At 41.7% G+C, this 18,767-nt stretch overlaps 1 protein-coding gene across 3 annotated transcripts in view; it reads left to right on the forward strand.

The window, feature by feature from the left end:
* ANKRD11 (ankyrin repeat domain containing 11) overlaps positions 1-18,767 on the forward strand; it is a 201,096-nt gene that overhangs the window by 158,731 nt on the left and 23,598 nt on the right. For all 3 annotated transcript variants that reach the window (XM_081920142.1, XM_081920144.1, XM_081920143.1), the window contains exon 5: positions 18,489-18,659. In XM_081920142.1, coding sequence (XP_081776268.1) covers positions 18,489-18,659 — 171 coding nt within the window. The remainder of the gene's footprint in view (positions 1-18,488; positions 18,660-18,767) is intronic.

The following is an 18,767-nucleotide window of genomic DNA, read 5'->3' on the forward strand; positions in this document are numbered from 1 at the left end:
CAAAATCCAATTTTTAGAAGCCTGTATTTAATTTTCATTTTTTTTAATAATATTTTTATTGGTTTTTACACATATCGAAGACAAAACAATACAAAACAAAACACAAACATGAAAAACATACAGCAATAATTTGACTTCCCCATACCTTCCCTTCGCTACATCCTTATTTTGCCGTTTTTTCGAGCAACTCATCAGTCAATTTTTAATCAAGTCCCTTTTAAATTTACTTAAAGTTTAAGATTTACAGCTGTAATTCTTTGTTTCCTACCCCTTGACATCTTATCAGTCCACAATTTTACAATAATTTTATCTAATTTATCTAAAATGTATAATTTGCTGCTGAAATGGAACACACAGGATGAAATGGTGAAATCAGCTATGATTAAATGGGCACAGGACATCGGTCATGATATTATGTTTGATGACTGGGAACAGTTATGGACCACCGGTATTAAATTTACGGCATGTAGTGCCTTGAAAGAGAACATAATGAAAATGATCTATAGGTGGTACATGACCCCAGTCAAACTTGCAAAGATCTATTTGCCCAATAACAAATGTTGGAAATGTAATGAGGCTGAAGGTACTTTTTATCATCTTTGGTGGACCTGCCCAAAGATTAAGGCCTACTGGGAAATGATCTACAATGAAATTAAGAAAGTCCTTAAGTGGACATTTGTAAAGAAACCGGAGGCTTTTCTCTTGGGCATGGTCGGCCAATTGGTACCAAAGAAGGACAAGACATTTTTTATGTACGCAACCACAGCAGCAAGAATCCTGTTAGCAAAGTATTGGAAGATGCAAGAATTACCTACTCTGGAAGAATGGCAGTCGAAGGTGACGGAATATATGGGACTGGCAGAGATGACCGGCAGAATCCGTGACCAGAGGAAAGAGACAGTGGAAGAGGACTGGAGGAAATTCAAAATATATCTTAAAAATTTAATTTTCAGGCATGTCAGATTTTTTTCCATAATTCACCTGTGCATGTGAAGCATTTGAAGATTCTGCGCATTGCAGTAGGAATCATAACTACCTTCAAAAGCACCAGGATGGTTAGAACATAAGGCATATACGTAATCATAGAACTGTAGAGTTGGAAGGAAATTTGAGGGTCATCCAGTCCAGGGCCCTGCAATGCAGGAATCTCAACTATACCATCAAACAGGACATCACCTGCAGATCCTGCAGTATAATTTAGGTCAGACCACACCTGGAATACTGTGTCCAGTTCTGGGTGCCACAATTTAAGAAGAGTATTGACAAGCTGGGACATGTACAGAGGAGGATGACCAAGATGATAAAGGGTCTGGAAACCATGCCATATGAGGCATGGTTGAGGTAGCTGGGTATGCTTAGAATGAAAAAGAGGAGACTGATAGCCATCTTCAATATAGGAAGAGCTGTCACATGGAAGAAGCTTGCTTTCTCCTGCTCCAGAGGGTAGGACCTGAACCAATGCATTCAAGTTACAAGAAAGGATCTTTCTACTAAACTTCAGGAAGAACTTTCTGATGGTAAGAGCTGTTCAGTAGTGGAATGGATTCCCTCAGAAGGTAACAGACTCTCCTTTCTTGGAGATTTTAAAGCAGATGTTGGATTGCCATCTGTCAGGGATGCTTTAGTAGAGATTCCTGCATTGCAGGGGGTAGAACTAGATAGTTTGCAGTAGCTCCAAATCTGGGAGAGTTTTGTACAGTTAATACCAAATGGTTAATACCAAATGAAAAACAACAAAGCCTGCGGACCTGATGGGATACCTGCCGAAGTCTTCAAAGTGGACAGAATTGAACTTACACAACAACTTCACAAGCTCATCGGGGGGGGGGGGGACTGGGAGAGAGAGGAAATCCCAGCAGACTTTAGGGATGCCAAAATTATCCATCTCTTTTAAAAGGTGATAGAATGGATTGTGGACACTATTGAGGCATCTCTTTGTTAGCTGCAGGCAGCAAAATTCTTGCAAACCATCTCCTAACAGTATCTGAGGCTACCCTTCCTGAATCCCCAAATGGTTTTTGACCTTCTAGGGGGACAGTGGACATGATTTTCACTGCTCAACAGCTTCACTTCAAGAAAATGCAGAGAGCAAAACAACCCCTGTACATGGTGTTTATTGACCTGACTAAGGCCTTTGACACTGTAAATCATAATACCCCGTGGACTGTCCTTCTGAAAATTGGTTGCCCAGATAAATTTGTGAACATCCTTTGGCTCCTCCATGATAATATGACAGCAACAATTGCAGATAACAAGGGCTTTCAACGTGAACCACCCACAGTGGGATCAGGTGTTAAACTGGACTGTGTTATTGCCCCAACTCTTATTTGTTATTTTCATCACCATGAGCCTACACTTTGTCAAAGGGAAACTCCCCACCGGAGTAGAAATCATATATCGGACAGATGGAAAGCTCTTTATTCTGAGTAGGCTGAAAGCAAAGAGTAAGGTTACCATAACTTCTGTCATAGAGATTCAGTATGCTGATGACAACGTAGTGTGCGCACACTCAGAGGATGACCTCCAAACCATCCTAAATATCTTCACTGAACCTTACGAAAAGCTTGGCCTATTGCTTGACATCCAAAAAACAAAAGTGCTGCACCAACAAGCACAAAACAACCCCTCTGCAGTGCCACAAATCCAACTCAGTGGTGTAACGTTGGAAAGTGTTGATCGCTTCTTCTACCTGGGCAGTTATCTTTCCACAAGGGCTGACATTGATTCCAAAATCCAGCATCGCCTGAGCTCTGCGAGTGCAGCTTTCTCCTGATTAAAGTGAAGAATGTTTTAGGACCGGGACATTCACAGGGAAACAAAAATGCTTGTTTACAAAGCTATTGTACTACCAACTTTACTGTATGCTTGTGAAACATGGAGCGCTTATAAACGCCATCTCCAACTCCTTGAAAGATTCCATCAATGGTGTCTCTGATAAATTTCACACATCACTTGGGAAGACAGGCGAACTAATGCAAGTGTACAGTGGTACCTCTAGATGTGAACGGGATCCGTTCCGAAGCCCCGTTCGCATCCAGAAGCGAGCGCAACCCACGTCCACGTGTCTGCGCATGCGCGGGTTACGATTTGCCGCTTCTGCACATGAGCATGACGTCATTTTGACCGTCTGCGCATTTGCGAGCGGCGAAACCCGTTACTTCTGGATCGCCACAGCACTCAACCCGAAAATACCCGAAAATTCAACCCGAGGTATGACTGTACTGGAAGAAGCAAAGATCACCAGTGCCGAAGCAGTGATTCTTCAACATCAACTTCATTGGACTGGTCATGTTGTTTGGATGCCTGATTGTTGTCTTCCAAAGCAACTACTCTATTCCGAACTTAAAAATGAAAAGTGTAATGGTGGTCGTCAACAAAAGAAGTTTAAAGACTCTCTCAAGGCAAATCTAGAAAAAAGGTAGTATAAAAACCTACAATTGGGAAACACTGGCCTGCGAGCACTCCAGTTGGAGAACAGCCTTTACCAAAGGTGTCATGGACTTTGAAGACACTTGAATTCAGGATGAAATGCGCTAAGATGATGAAACGTGCCCATTTGGCAAACTCTCACCGTTATCAACTCCCACACAGAAACCTATGTCCCCACTGTGGAAGGACGTGTAGATCCAGAATTGGCCTCCACAGCCACTTACGGACTCACTGTTAAGACCATGTCCATGGAAGACAATCTTACTCGGCTACGAGTGATTGCCAAAGAATAAGAGTGGAGATTCCTGCGTTGCAGGGGGGTTGGAGTAGATGACCATTTGGAGTCCCTTCCAACTCTACAATTCTATGAGTCTATGATTCTATAACTATTTGTATTTTTGTTAGAGAATTTGTGTGAAGCTCTTCTGTTTATTAATGTATTTCAGGGCAACTTTTCAGGTTTCCTCTTTTCGTGATATCCTTCTCTTCTTTCACCCCCTCATTTCTCCTTCTCAAGCAAACCTACTTGGCTCACCAGCCTGGCCCCCATTTTCAAACTGCTAGCTCTCCCATATCAACTACTGACATGTTTGGCAACTTATTCCATTTGATTGGTCAAGCATTCTCTAGGCTTGTCCTTCCTCCCCTGACAGTTACTTTGTGCTAATTATGTACTGCTCTTTCAGTGTCATTGCATGTTCCTCTGGTCCCCAGCCCATTTTCCTCCTCCTGCCTTTTGTATATTGTGGTCATATGTTTGTGCATTTTACATTAACAAGCTTCAGCAATCTCTGTTTGTGTTCTCCCTACATGCATTCCATCCCTGATTTCTTGCACTATGCATGGCTGCCCATAGAAGCTGGAGCTCCAACCCACACATTGCAATTCTGCAGTTCCCCCCTCTGAGCCTTGGATGTGCTCAGGTAAAACCCACTTCCTTCCACCTGAACTGACATTTGCTAAAGCACAAGCATTTTTATGTACTGCCATGCCTACTGTAAGAATGAGTCACACTCTGCATATGAGACTGTGAATAAGAAACGCAAGGCCTGTCTTGTGCTTCCTCCCAGGGGCATAATCTATCCTTCCTCACTGTCTGTGCCATTCTGATTTATTCTTATTGATCCTTTGTTTGGCTATGTACTTGGGAAGGCACTCTTCAAAAATGAAAGTCTTTTAACAGGACCAGGAGGTGGTCTCTTCTCCACAGTATCTGTAAGATATTGTTTGGGGTATTACCTGCCTGTGCATTTCTTGCCTTGTCTCTGCAATGATGCTTCATCTCCCCCCCCCCCAAGTCCCATCTTTTGTAATGAGTGGAATGCTGCCTTTGGATCTTCTCTACCCTGTAGTCTTAAGAGATCAGTATCAAACCCACCCCCCTGCTATTGCATTTAAGCATTCCTCCTTCCATACCCCATCTCCTCAACCCTGAGCTTCACCTGTGATTTAGTTCACTTGTGCTAAAAATGAAGTTGTAAATGGATTGGTGTGGGGGGAATTTCTGGTTAGATCTAAACTAGACTTATGACTACCAATTCCAAATTAAAGAAAGTCTGTTTAGTGCATTACCTGAATTCTAATAGAAATCCCAAGAACCATTTGAATGTAAGTGAGCAAAGGTTTTACTGTCCTCAAAATTATATTTATGCTCTCCTCTTTGATTTACATGTAATAAAAAAAAGTTAAAAACAAATTCCTATTTCTCCACTATAGAGGAGCAGCAGAGTTGAATCTTGAATTCTTGGCTTGTGTACATTTTTCATGCCAATATTGACTTAGGATGAAGTTTGGAGAGTTGCATCGAGGAAAGAAAGAAAAGCCACTGAGCTGGAAATAATAAGCAGAGCTTGAAAAATCCCAAGTGCCTGGTTCCTAGAAATTTGAGACTGATGCCTAATTTTATTTCTGGCTTCTCCAAAGCACATGTTGGTGCCAGGATATTCAGCACTTAAAGTCTGCATTCCTGAGAGTGGCAGGCTGTCCAATCCATGCATGGCTCCAGCAGTTTGTGCATGCTTGTAACTTCAGGTTAGGCCAGGCCTATTCTACTGTTCCTGTCCACACCTGAAGGATCAATAAGAGTAAATTACAATTTTATAGACAGTGAGGGAGCATGCACAAGTTAGGCTTACCTATCCACATTGCAGAACAGAAAAGTTGTGGAATCAGCCCAGCCTGTTTAGTTCCTTTAACACAAGTCCATGCTGTTCCTTTTACTCATGAGCCACATGGATAGCTCAGGAACAAAGTATGCAGAGGGTACCTTAACCAGAAATAGAGAATATCAGATTAAATTTCAGTGGTGGGGAATTATAAGAAATATCCCTGACTTGGCTTAGACTGGGGAAACTATGCTTTTGCATCTGTTTTCTGGCAGGGAGATTACTTTGCGAATGAAGCAGTTTCCTTGATACGTAAAAAGCCAATAACAACTAGAATTGAGTGCCATGTCATTGGCCTTGTTCCTCCATCTGTGCTGTCTTTTGGTCTGTGCTTGCTTTTGCTTCTCTTGTGCCTATAAAATGGACTTGAGGCACGTGCATGTTTCTGATTATGATTGCCCAGTATAGAAGAGACGTGGATGACATTGCCCTAGCAATAGACAGGCAGACATATATACGGTATATACATGGTTCTCATTTATTCAGTGTAGGGAACCTTTGGTAAATTAGTCCTGCTGTTTGTTTATGGAATAGATTCCAAGTCACAAATGTTGCTGTAAGGAATTATGAAATAACTATGACTTTTCAAAAACATCTTCAGCTTCCAGTTCTGCAAAAGGTAGAGAGTAATAAACCAGCCAGATAACAAGTTAAATCTATAGTACTGTGTTTCCATTTGTAAATCTAGTGAAATTCAGGAAGGCCTGTTCAAACTCCTTTTTAAATAGAAGTTGTGGGGGGAGGGGTCACAACGTAGAGAGGATGTACACATTTTTATCACAGATCTCCTGTAAATCCTTCAGTATATTTTCCCAACCACTAACTATTTCCTGTCATCTGCCTACCTTCTAGGAGAGTAGAGTCTTTTCAGTTGATTTTTCTGTCTCAGTTTCTAAACCAAACACAAGAGGATGACAGCACATCCTCTGCAGTTTCTAGTCAGCTTTTCCCACCCCCTCTTTTGTCCTTCCTGTTTACATACATACTTGCCTGCAGGCCAGCTATGGGTCTTACTGTTACACTTAGTTGACTTTGCCAAAACTTTTCTGAGTGACTTACAGCAGACTTAACCCCTTGAATCTGAGGGCAAAGTCCAATGTTTTCCTGTGGTTCTTCCATACAGGACGGATATAAATCCAGATTAAAAAAATGCTTTTCAAAATTTAAATAGGATCATTCAGATTTCTCAAATCTTCAGTTATAGAACATGTATACTGTTTGAAAAAATATAAATTTTATACAAATGTGTTAAAGCATACATGTAGTATCTTACAAATGAATTATGACCACCTGACAAACATACTGCATTAAATGGCCCTTTTTTGGAGGTGGGGAATGGAAACCATGGGCGCAGTGGAATACTTAATTTATAGGTATACAGGAAACTGGCTTATATTGAGTCAGAGAATTGGTCCATGTAGCTCAGTATTGTCTACACAGACAGTGGCCCTTCAGGGTTTCAGACTGGAGTCTCTCCCAGCCTTACTTGGAGATGCCAGGAATTGACCTTCTGTGTGCAAAGCAGATGCTCTACCAGTGAACTGTGGCCTTTCCCTGAGGTTATTGTTGTGGGGGAGGGGGTGTGCTGACTTTTCTAATTCCTGCAGTTCTGGTCCAGCAAGGGTTAAAACAGTTTAGTAAGTCTAGAATAGATAGAATTTAGTAGGTCCTTTGTCTGCCTGATCAAACTGTCCTCTGCATCTTTCTTGTGTGTCATGTTAAGACCAGAAATCAAGCAGAGTGACCAACATGTGCCCTATCTCTTTAACTGAGCACCAGCATTTTGAGGTCAAAGGGGCAGTATATTTCATATACTTTTTCCTTCTCCAGGGTCCCAAGCATTCCTAGTATAGTTTCACTGAGCAGTTTCCATGATTTGCAGCTCACTAAAATACAGATCTCCTGAGCCTGAAAGTCCACTTCAAATTGGAAACACAATTTGCCACATGAAGCAAACTATGAACCAGTTTCCTTTCTCTGGATAGTTTATTCTAACTAGAAAATATGTAGTTGTATTTAGAGCACTTGGAGTCAGGGGCTAGGTCATGGGTAGGCAAACTAAGGCCCAGGGGCCAGATTCGGCCCAATCAGCTTCTAAATCTAGCCTGCGGACAGTCTGGGATTCAGTGTGTTTTTACAGTTTTTACATGAGTAGAATGTGTGCTTTTATTTTAAATGCATCTCTGGGTTATTTGTGGGGCACGGGAATTGGTTCATCCCCCCCAAAAAAAAATAGTCCGGCCCCCCACAAGGTCTGAGGGACAGTGGACTGGCCCCCTGCTAAAAAAAAGTGCTGACCCTTGGGCTAGGTGAATGAACAAAGGCAGATGATAAGCCTGACGGGAGAGAATAGCCTCACATATATGGAACTAGGCAGAGAAAAGGCAGAGCAAAAATAGCCTGTCCCAGCCAATCAGGAGGCAAAGCTGAATTTGTAAAAAGGCGGAACCACATATCATTTCACTCAGTTTTGCTGTACTGCAGTACACCTTATAGATCAATTCTAAAAGGCCTTTCCCACTCAGATACACATCTGATGCTATCACTGTTTTCCCCCTGACAGAGACCCTAACCCTTCCCATCACAAGTGGTGTAAGCTGCTCCTTAGCTCAGAATTCCCAAGGTGTAACCTTTACGGTACCTCAAACTGCCACCAGTTCTCTAGACACGGTGAGGTAAATTTGAGTTAATTCTCTCCCTCATAGCATCATTGGAGTGGAGCATTTCTCCTCCACTAATGATGTAGGCCCTTTTGAGCTGTCTCTCTCCATTTCATAGGTAAAGAAGGTGAAATGCCAAAAGAGACAAAGAAGATGGTAAAAAAGTTGAAGCAAGCACATGACAAGGCTAGGAACCAGATTCTGCATTGCGTTTACTGTAACCACAATATTCCTTCCTATGAAGGATGTAAATTGAGCATCTCCTAAAGTCTGCATTCACTCAGGCAGGTCCATCTGTCTAATTCCAGCATGTTAAAGTGAGAGTGCGGAAGTCTCTTCAGTTTATTTTTATCCCTATCGATTTCAGGCTTCTAATGTTAAGTGTTCCACAGAGGAGGAGTTTTCTACAGTTGCAGAGTTGGTAAGATTAAAAATTTAACAGTCGCAGTCAAACTTCAGAGGCAGAGTTTTTGTGCGGAGGGGAGGATGACTGTGGGCTCGCTCTGACAGCCCGGTAGCATCTCAGTAGTATTAATGAAAGCATTGGTGTTCTAATTATATACTCACTTTGTAGGAATATGCAGAAAACAGCCCTTCAGCATCTATTAACCTTCTACTTCAGTTTGTTAGTATTTTGTAGATCTTGGGTAGAAGGGTCTGTCTGGGATTTGTTGGATTTCTTCTGTTACTCAAGTATCACCAAGGAGAATCTTACCTTCCTTGAAAAAGTTACATAGGTGAAGAAAATGCTTGCTGCTTTTTTCACTCTTGTGGCTCCTATTACTGGTATTTTTCCCTGATCCAGGCACTGGCAACGTGACCGCAGCACAGACACACATGCAGAATATATATGAGCTGGAAGACTGTAGCTCACTTTCATTTCAATATACAGACAGTCTAGCGTACTCTGCATGAATGATCATTCTCCCCTGAAAATCTTGAAAGATGTTGAAAAAACTTACATTGCTCTGCTTCTGCTGAGTGGCTCCACTTTTGTCTTTCTTGTCCTGATAGGTGGCACATAGACAGAGGCTTCGGTGAGCTGTGTAATGATTTGCATTGAATCAGGTGTCTTTGGTTAATTGCCCAGTATACTTGTTTTGTAATTGTCCCAAACTAAATCTTCTCTCCAGTGAAGTCATATTCCAGTTTGGGTTTAGATTCAATAGGAATTCTTTGGAATATACATTATTCTAGAACATGCTTATTTCCTCCAGTAAGTGTGGGTGCTCACCCATAGCCCTGGAGGCATGTTCCTTCCTAAATATTTTCTACATGGTTCAGAGTCCCCTGCAATCTGTCGCATTAGAGGATATGAAGGGGTCTATTTGGAAATAATTTCAAAGAAATTATCCACCATGATCTGGATGCCACAGTTAATGCAGATCAGCCAAGGGATCTGCTCAGGAAACCATCTGGTTCAATTTTGTTGGGTGATTTTAATTTATTAAGGAACAAGAATCTTGGCTGAATCCACCCAACCACCTGTCTTCTCAGCCACTGCCCATCTTGGCTTATTGCATCTAGCAGGGAGGGAGGATTGGCTGAAACCAGGAAATAACTGTTATAGAGACAAAGAGAAAGAAATTCCAGCTACCTTTAAAGGAGGCTGTAGTAAAGTACTCCCAAAGAAACCTACCTTGGACTCAAAAGCTGAGAATAGCTGTTGGCTAACATTCCATTATTGGGTGAGGTGCTTAAGAGGGTAGGTTGTAGCCAGTTCCAAGGACAAAATGTATGAAACCAATTTTCTCACTCCATTTCAGTAGGGTTTCAGATACGGTTTTGTAATGGAAACTCTTGTTTGCTCTATGGTATTACTTTTGACAGGAGACAGAGAAGGAGCATAATTCTCCTAGACCTCTGAACAGCTCTAAGTACCATTGACCATGATATCCTTCTAGAGATACTGTCAGAGTGAGTTGTTGCACAATCCAGTCATACCTGAACAGCTTATTCCAGAAGGTGGTGCTTAGAGGGCTTCTGCTGCATTCCATAGCATTTATGCTTTGGGGTCCTTAGGGTTTCATGTTATTCCCCATGCTTTTTAACATCTTCATGAAACTGTTGTCATCTGGAAGTATAGTGTGAGGCGTCATCTATATGTGGTTGGCACCCAGCCCTACATTTCTTTTTTATTTTATGCAGGTGAGTTGGTGGGAGTGCTAAATCAGTTCCTGGAAGTGGTAATGGGTTAGATGAGGACTAATGAACTGAAGGACAATCTAGTCAAAAGATGGAACTAAGTGATTCATCTGCCTAAGAAAGTGGTGTTCAACCTTTATAGAGTTGGCTACATTTCCCCTAAAGAATCAGGTCTGTAGTCTGGGGCACTCATTGATCCAGCTTTGTCATTGGATCCACAGGGTATCTGGCCTTGAGCACTTTTTATCAGCTATTGCCCTTCTTGGACTGATAGCCTTGCCTCAGTGGTAATCTTCTGTTCAGACAGTTGAAATGCATTGTATGTAGAGGTGCATTTGAAAGTGGCTGGGAAACTTCAGTTAGTTCACTATATGGCTGCAAGACTGCTAACTGGGGCAGGGTAGTATGAGGCACATCATTCCAGTGCTTTGCCATCATTGCTATCACACAGTCTGTTTCTGGGCCCAATTCAGTGTGCTAGTTTTGACCTTTAAGGCTCTTCATAGTTTGGGACTAGGGTACCTGAAGGACTTTCTGTCTCCACATTCACTACCTGGACTTTAAACTCTTATTCAGAGGGTTTCCTCTGAAGACTACCATAGAATGAGGGGGATTTTCCAGTGGTGACATTGTGGCTGTGGAACACCCTCCCCAGAGATAGTAATCTAGCACCTATCTTTCAGCACCAGGCAAAGACCTCCCCCCGCCACCGCCTTTTACAGTGGTACCTTGGGTTAAGTACTTAATTCGTTCCGGAGTTCCGCTCTTAACCTGAAACTGTTCTTAACCTGATGCACCACTTTAGTTAATGGGGTCCCCTGCTGCCGCCGCGCCACCAGAGCACGATTTCTGTTCTCATCCTGAAGCAAAGTTCTTAACCTGAAGCACTATTTCTGGGTTAGCGGAGTCTGTAACCTGAAGCGTATGTAACCCGAGGTACCACTGTAATCTGTTTTAGTTTTAAGCCATTTTCACTCTCTGCAGTAATGCCTGGGGTTGACTGTGTTTATAATTTTATTGGGTTTATGGTTGTGGAATTTTAAACATTGTTACTATTTGTGAGCGGTCCTGAGAACTTTTATTTTATAGAATGGCCTATAAATACTGCAAAAAAAATTAAAAAATAGAAAGTTATGGTTGTGGTTGTGTGGTGGTAAAGAAAATACTCTCCACACATTCTTCTAGGCCACATTTTCCAGGGTTTAGTCCTTGCTCTGGAAGCAGGTATTGGAATCCCCAGTAAACTGTGGCTTAAAGAAGCTGGATGTTATTTTGGCCTCCATAAACTGCTTATGCCAGGGTGGTCTTGTTAGCTTCTGTTGAAATTTATGTCTACAGGCTGGTCATTAAACTGCCTGCAGAGTGCAGGATGAATTGGGGAAAGAGTTTTTTCTGATACAGAACAGCAATATGTTTCTTTAAAACAACAACAACAACTTAAAACATCAAAGGAAACATCCCAGGGAATGTACCTGCCTTCCCCTTTTGGTATTGCAGTCCTGTATATGCAAAAATAAAGTAAAAAGTAATAAAAGGAGCAGCTGACTGTTGCCATGTGAGCTTTCCCCATGTTTAGTACTAGCTAAATGACCACAAAGAACAGAAGAAAATGACCAATAAAGGGGTTGTTACTAATGCACTCTAGGGATTGGTGCAAGAAGCAACATTTGTACAATATGTGTACAATATAAAAATGGGTCAGGAAAGGGCTGCATGGTGGGGAGGCAAAACTTTGCTGACTAACAGATTTTAGAGCTTTCGAGGCTTAAGGACGTGACAGAATTGGGTAATGGCAGAGAAACAGGGACAGAGGATGCAGGAGGTGTTGGAGAGAACAGTGTGCACCCATTGTTCTTGCTTTGTTTTGATCAAGTGGCAGCCCAGGGAAACATCCAAGTGTGTTTAGCGGGGTTAGATCAAGGAGGCCACAAAAATGATGGCTGCTTTGACACAAGATATTCCCCTCTCCCCTTCCAGTTGGAAAAGGGCCCCAGAGAGAGCACGTACAGTAACAATCTTATTTTTTTATATAGAAAAGATGTATATACCCTGCTTCAGCAATCTCTCAAAGCAGCTTACAAAAAGCAAGATAAAATACATAAGCTAGCACACAAGTAACATTAACTGGAGACATAGAAAGTAGATCCAGAAAAAGTACTACTTCGTACAGCCCCTTGTTGTTTATGGAATCCATTGCAACTAGATATGGTGGCAGCCAGTGTCACAGGTGGCTTTAAAGGAAGTCTAGACAAATTTTTATTGAGGATGATGGGGATTTTTTATCAATGGCTATTTGTTAGGATTGCTATGTGGAACCTCCATTTTCAGAGACAGTCTACCATTTAATTCCACTTGCTGAGGGACAGCAGTGGAAGAGCTGTTGCCTTGTGCCCCGACTACTTGAATCTTGTAGACATATATCTGGTTGACCACAGTTATAAACAGGATGCTGGACTAGAGGGTCTGATCCAGCAGGGCCTTTCTTACATTCAGTACAAGAAGCAGTGTAGATACCTACAAAATGGCAGCGAATATCAGCAGCCTTCCCCATCATCACCCCAAAACATTTATGAAGTTGGCAGAAATGAAAGTGCTGAAGGGAGGGTTTTTTACTTTTGTTCCTAATTTTTAATGGAACCACCCCTGGTGGTGGCTGAGGTACTGGAAATTTGAGGCAAGTAATTGCAAAGTACAGGCTATTTCCCAACACAAAAGTAATAAAGCCCTTCTCAGGCCCTGTAAGAAGGAATCCAGCAGGTTTCCTTTCCTGTCCTCAGCCAGCTATGATGGGCTGGTAAGTGGAGCACAAGATTTCCACATCTCTTAAGTTATTTGATCTCTAATATATTCAAGTGTTGACTTTTTGGTGTCTGAATTGTTGTAACAACCATTCCTCTTTGGGGCATGAATGGAAAACTTTTCCTCTATAGAAAGTAATTCACATTTTCAGCCCCTGAGATCTTGAACCATTTTTGTATCAGGAACAGAATCTGTCCCACCCCCACCCCCCATGCTAAGTTCACAAGTCCATCTCCACTGAGTCTGAATTATGTTTATATTTTTTGCAGTGTCACCCTTGTGTGATGAAGGTTCTTTTTTCTTTCTTTTTTTTAATAACAGAACTGATGCTATGATTCATGCTTATGAAAAGGCTGTGGTCAGGTTAAACGGGTCCTGATAGCCTAGACTTCATTTCCTCAGTCAGCATACACCTCTGGATATGGCCACAGCCTAGTTAGGAACAGAGTGCTTGGAGGTGGCCAGGTGGTGAATGGTGTTCAAACAAACTCCAGCTATCCTTTCTTTGGCAAAATAGGCACCCAGGGAGTGTAAAGAGATGTGACAGGTAGCATCTGGAATCTCAGCTTCTTAAGTGACATTTTTTGAGGGGAGAACTAGATATTAAACAATGGAGGAAAGTGTTAATTTGAGATGGTGCAATAGAACAGAGTAAAGCCTGAGGTTGGCTGTCTTGAGAGCAAGCATTTTGCATCCAAGGCATTGCATTGCCAATACTCTGGGTTCAGGAGTTCACATTTATCTCTTGACTTCATTTTAGTCAGGCTATTGAAGACCATCTGTCCACTCACATGGTTTACCCCACTGAGGCTTTTGTTTTCAGAAAGAAGATGTCAACCAAAAACTTGAGCTATTTAAGCAGTGTTGTGTTTGGTATGTTGCTGGCTCAACTGTGACTTTGCTGATAAGGCATCCAGACACAAGCACAACTATGCAGTGCCCTGGTTTATTTGGTGCCCTAGTTCACTTTAGCCACTGAAACGAGGCAGCACTCCACCAAGACAGGTTTTGTCACAAGCAGCATTTTTATAAGACATCGAGGGGGGAGCACAAAGTCAGAATAGCCCATGCTATTCCAGAATCAGAGCAACATGCTCTTTCCCAGCACGAGATCTTTTTGCTCTATCTGTAGTTACATTGTACACTGTGGATAAATATTTGTCAGTTAGGAAATGTTGTGGAAAGGACTGAACCAATGAAGAGGGGAAGAAAAAAAGAGGCTGTATGTTTCTTTTTCTAATAAATTTTATTTTATTTTACTTTTTTCATTTTGTGTCCTTTTATGCCACTGATTTCATTGTTGGCTCTACTGCATCAGGATGAAAGAGCATTGGTCAAAGGTTTATTGTTGAAGCAATATAAATTCTCTGTTTAACCAGGCTATGGAACATAATTTCTTTTCTTTGTACAGTTGTTAAGCAACATATGCTACAGTTCAAACTGGTGTGTGGTGTGTGTGTCTTTTAATTTGTTTTTGCCTGGGGAACACATAGTTGTAGTTCCCTTCTTGGAACAATCTAGATGGTGTTTGTTGTGGAGGAATCACATGGTCCTAGCATTCAAACTGCAACATTGAGGGGGGAGGGAACTCTAGGGTGGGGAGGGTGGAAAGACAGGTGTTTGGGGAGGGCGTGGAAAGAGAAAAATAGGAGGTGACAGATTGGGGTCCAGAGGTCTTTACTAGTAAAAGAGAAAAGAGCTGCTAAGGAATGCAGATAATAAAATGGACTAATAGAGATGGGGTGCAATGAGAACTGTGGAGTATTGAAAAGCAGGGGTGTCAGTTAACAGATGGGGAAGAGAGAGAGAATGCTATAGGATGCAGAGGGGAAAGGAGACACTAAGAAGCAAACAATTAAAATGTGATAAAAATGTTTTTCTATTAGCTGTGCAGCCCTCTTGAAATAATGAAAAGGATCCTCAGTGATTTGTGTAGCCATATTATAACTGGTCAAATAAGCACATCAAAGTTTTAATTGGATTTGGTTGCATATATATCCTTCTCAGTGTTGCTGTGCATGGGATGTCTAAGTTGTCTCCTATCAGGCACTGACCAGTTTGAGGCCTGGTTACCTTGTAAAGGTTAAAAGTATTGTTTGTGATCTGCCTAGTCACTGGTTGGAAGCAATTTAGAAAAGGAAAGAGGAAGTCTTATGCTATCTGTTCTGTGGAGATTTTAGGAGATTGGCTATTATACTCAAGGATTCCAGTTGTTTAAAGCTCTTGCTAATTCTGGACAGAGGCTGTGAGAGATAACAGTCTAGGGGATTTCCTGTCCTCTGGAACAAGATACTTTCAGCCCATCTACGGCAGTGTCCCTAGATTTATTTTCATTCTATGAAAATCCTAGTTATCTTCTGCCAATTGATAACGGAGTCATCAGGTGTGACCTGCTTTAAGAAGCAAGGAAACTTGCTTAGTTGAAAATTATATTTCCCCTCAATCTTAGGGCTCAGTTTTGAAGATAGCAATGTTTTCTGATATCGGCATAATCAATTAAATAATTGCATTTCTATTTATCTAGCTCCTGTGCAAGAGTGTTGTATTTTGTGTTCCAGTATTTAGTTTCTTGATTTTAAAGGAAGGAGTGCTCACTTAAAGTTGAGTGTGTGTTTGTGCATTTAATTTGGGTCTTTCAGGAGCCATGAGATGCTTGTCTGTTTTTTCTCTGGATGCCTAAATATATTTGTTTACAGTGAGCCACTGCTTGGGCTGGACTAAAACTTCTGGTAAAGAAGTTGCTTTAGATAATGCTTATGTTATTCACATTGTAAGCCACACAAAACTACCATATTTTTTGCTCTATAAGACTCACTTTTTCCCTCCTAAAAAGTAAGGGGAAATGTGTGTGCGTCTCATGGAGCGAATGCAGGCTGCGCAGCTATCCCAGAAGCCAGAACAGCAAGAGGGATTGCTGCTTTCACTGCGCAGCGATCCCTCTTGCTGTTCTGGCTTCTGAGATTCAGAATATTTTTTCTTGTTTTCCTCCTCCAAAAACTAGGTGCGTCTTGTGGTCTGGTGCATCTTATAGAGCGAAAAATACAGTAGTTGGCACAGATGTGTCCAGTATAAGTTCAATGCAGCATTTGATGTGGTTATACCATCTTTTTCTATTCAGTCTTCAATCATCGTATGTGTTAAAGCTGAACTGGGACATGCTCTACTGTCTACTCCCTATTCGTTGATGCTTCTCTAACATATTCTGGCATTACTAAAGCATATTTAGGCTTGTCAGGACTAGGTTTTTATTCTACCAAGCACAGAAAAAGTAATAGGAGTGAAACCTCCATGGAAAACAGAAGTGTTTACCAGTAAGCCATGTGATGTGCGTGACAGTGGTTGTTCCACTTTTCTCATTATTTTGTTGACTTATACCTTCTTATTTGGACAGTGTACAATAAGATCTTTATTTTCTACATATACTTTTGATTACATATTTATTGGTCCTGAAACTTTAATTGCATAGAAATACTTGTGTCATGCCTCCTGTAACAAGTTAGCACTTGAATAAGAGAGTATTGAAATGGCCACATTAATTTTAACTGCTTAAAATGACCGCATTAATTTTGGGGAAGGTGGAGTGGGAGCTATGGAGAAGATAACTCTTCTGGCAAGGAGGAAATTAGAATGCTCCTGAAGAAGAAAAGAAATCACATTCATTGAAATTTGCACACTCGAAGCTGAGGAGAATGGGGAAAGGAGGAGACTTAAGGGAGGGAATGGAATAGCAAATCACTTTGTCAGGTCCTGCCTTGGGGCTCAGGGAGAATGGTGTTCATGCTCGGCCACTCATTCAGACTTGAAGGCTGCTGCTGCTTATGCCATAGGTCTGTTTGTTGTACTAAAAATAAAGCTTCCCATTAAGCCATCACAAGCCTTCTGAAATATAAATATGGGCCTTATGAACAACTATGTAGCCCACAGTGACCTCTCAAAATCGAGTGCTCCAGATGGAAACTGTTGGTAGATGTTCAGTGAAGTAAACCCTTTCCCCCAGAATTTGTGAGTGGCAGCACTTACCCATTGCTATTGCAGTGCACACGTGTGTGTGTGTGTGTGTGTGTGTGTGTGTGTGTTGATTTGTCTTGTTATAGTGCTGTAAGTCTGTATGTGGAAAGGCAGATTTAGTTATACTGTATTCTGATTTTTTTATCTCAAGTGGCTGATCTGGCAAATTCTTCAGACTCTACCAGAATGTTAGCTCCATCCGATACAGTACCATGAGATTAACACTCCCCTTTAAAAGGAATGATTGGGGGCGGGGGGCTGGCTTTGAAAAGCCAGGCAGAGCAGGGTCTACTTTTGGAAGTAGGAATACCACCACAAGACTGAGGGAGTTAACAGTACCACTCTGTTCTGCCTTGATCAGACCACACCTGGAATACCGTGTCCAGTTCTGGGCACCACAATTTAAGAAGAATATTGACAAGCTGGAATGTGTGCAGAGGAGGGCAACTAAGATGATCAAGGGTCTGGAAACAAAGCTTTATGAGGAATGGTTGAAGGAGCTGGGTATATTTAGCCTGGAAAAGAGGAGACTGAGAAGAGATATGATAGCCATCTTTAAATATCTGAAGGACTATCACATGGAAAATGAAGCAAGCTTGTTTCCTCCTGTTCGGGGGGGGGGGGGGAGAAAGGAGATTCCAACTAAACATCAGAAATAACTTTCTGACAGTAACAGCTATTTGTCATTGGAACACTCGCCCTCAGGAGGTTGTGGAGTCTCCTTCATTAGAGGTTCTTTGTGTACCATCCTGCTGCTCCCTTCTTCTCTTCATCCCAACTATGGCTGAAGCAAGACAAGTGAAATGTGTGAGAGAGCCTTCTCCCTGGCTATACCTAAATTGTGTTACTCTTTTCTATGGGAGGCCCAGTCGACCTTGTTACTGCCTGTCTCCTGGCATCTTGCTAAGATGCTTTTATTTAGACAGGCTTTTAATCTGCTTGTTTAGAAATTTGTAATGCTAACCCTGACCCTGCTGTTTTTAATATTTACTACTTGTCACAATAGTCTCTTTTCATTGATATTTATTAAGATGTGGTATGTTTTGTTTTCAAATTTGTAAGCCACCTTGCGTACTGTTTTTAACAGGGATATAAATTTTCTAAAATAAAAACAATGAACCCTAGGACTTACTTTGCAGGAAGTTAGACAAAGGCATCTTCAGTATCTTGACACTGTCAGGAGCAAAGGTTTGAAAGGGAAGCTGCTGTTAGCAAATATAGCAAATATCTTCAGAACGAATGAATTTCAGTTGCAATTTTTCCCCTATCTCTGTTTTCACAGAAAAGCAGGGTCCTGAAAGGAAGAGGATTAAAAAGGAGCCCGCAACTCGGAAGCCCAGCCTGCTGTTCGGAATGGGACTTCCAGGAATCCGTGCAGGTTATCCGCTCTCTGAGCGCCAGCAGGTTGCCCTTCTTATGCAGATGACAGCAGAAGAGTCTGCAAACAGTCCAGGTGTGGACAGTATAATTTGTGTTTAAGGTAGAATTAGGCCCTTATGGTTCTCCCTCAAAGTCTGCAGTTGCTGTCTTAGTGGGGATCTCAGAAACATCCAGTTAGGTG

Source organism: Podarcis melisellensis (genome assembly GCF_964234715.1).
Source record: "Podarcis melisellensis genome assembly, chromosome: 8".
Taxonomy (NCBI): domain Eukaryota; kingdom Metazoa; phylum Chordata; class Lepidosauria; order Squamata; family Lacertidae; genus Podarcis; species Podarcis melisellensis.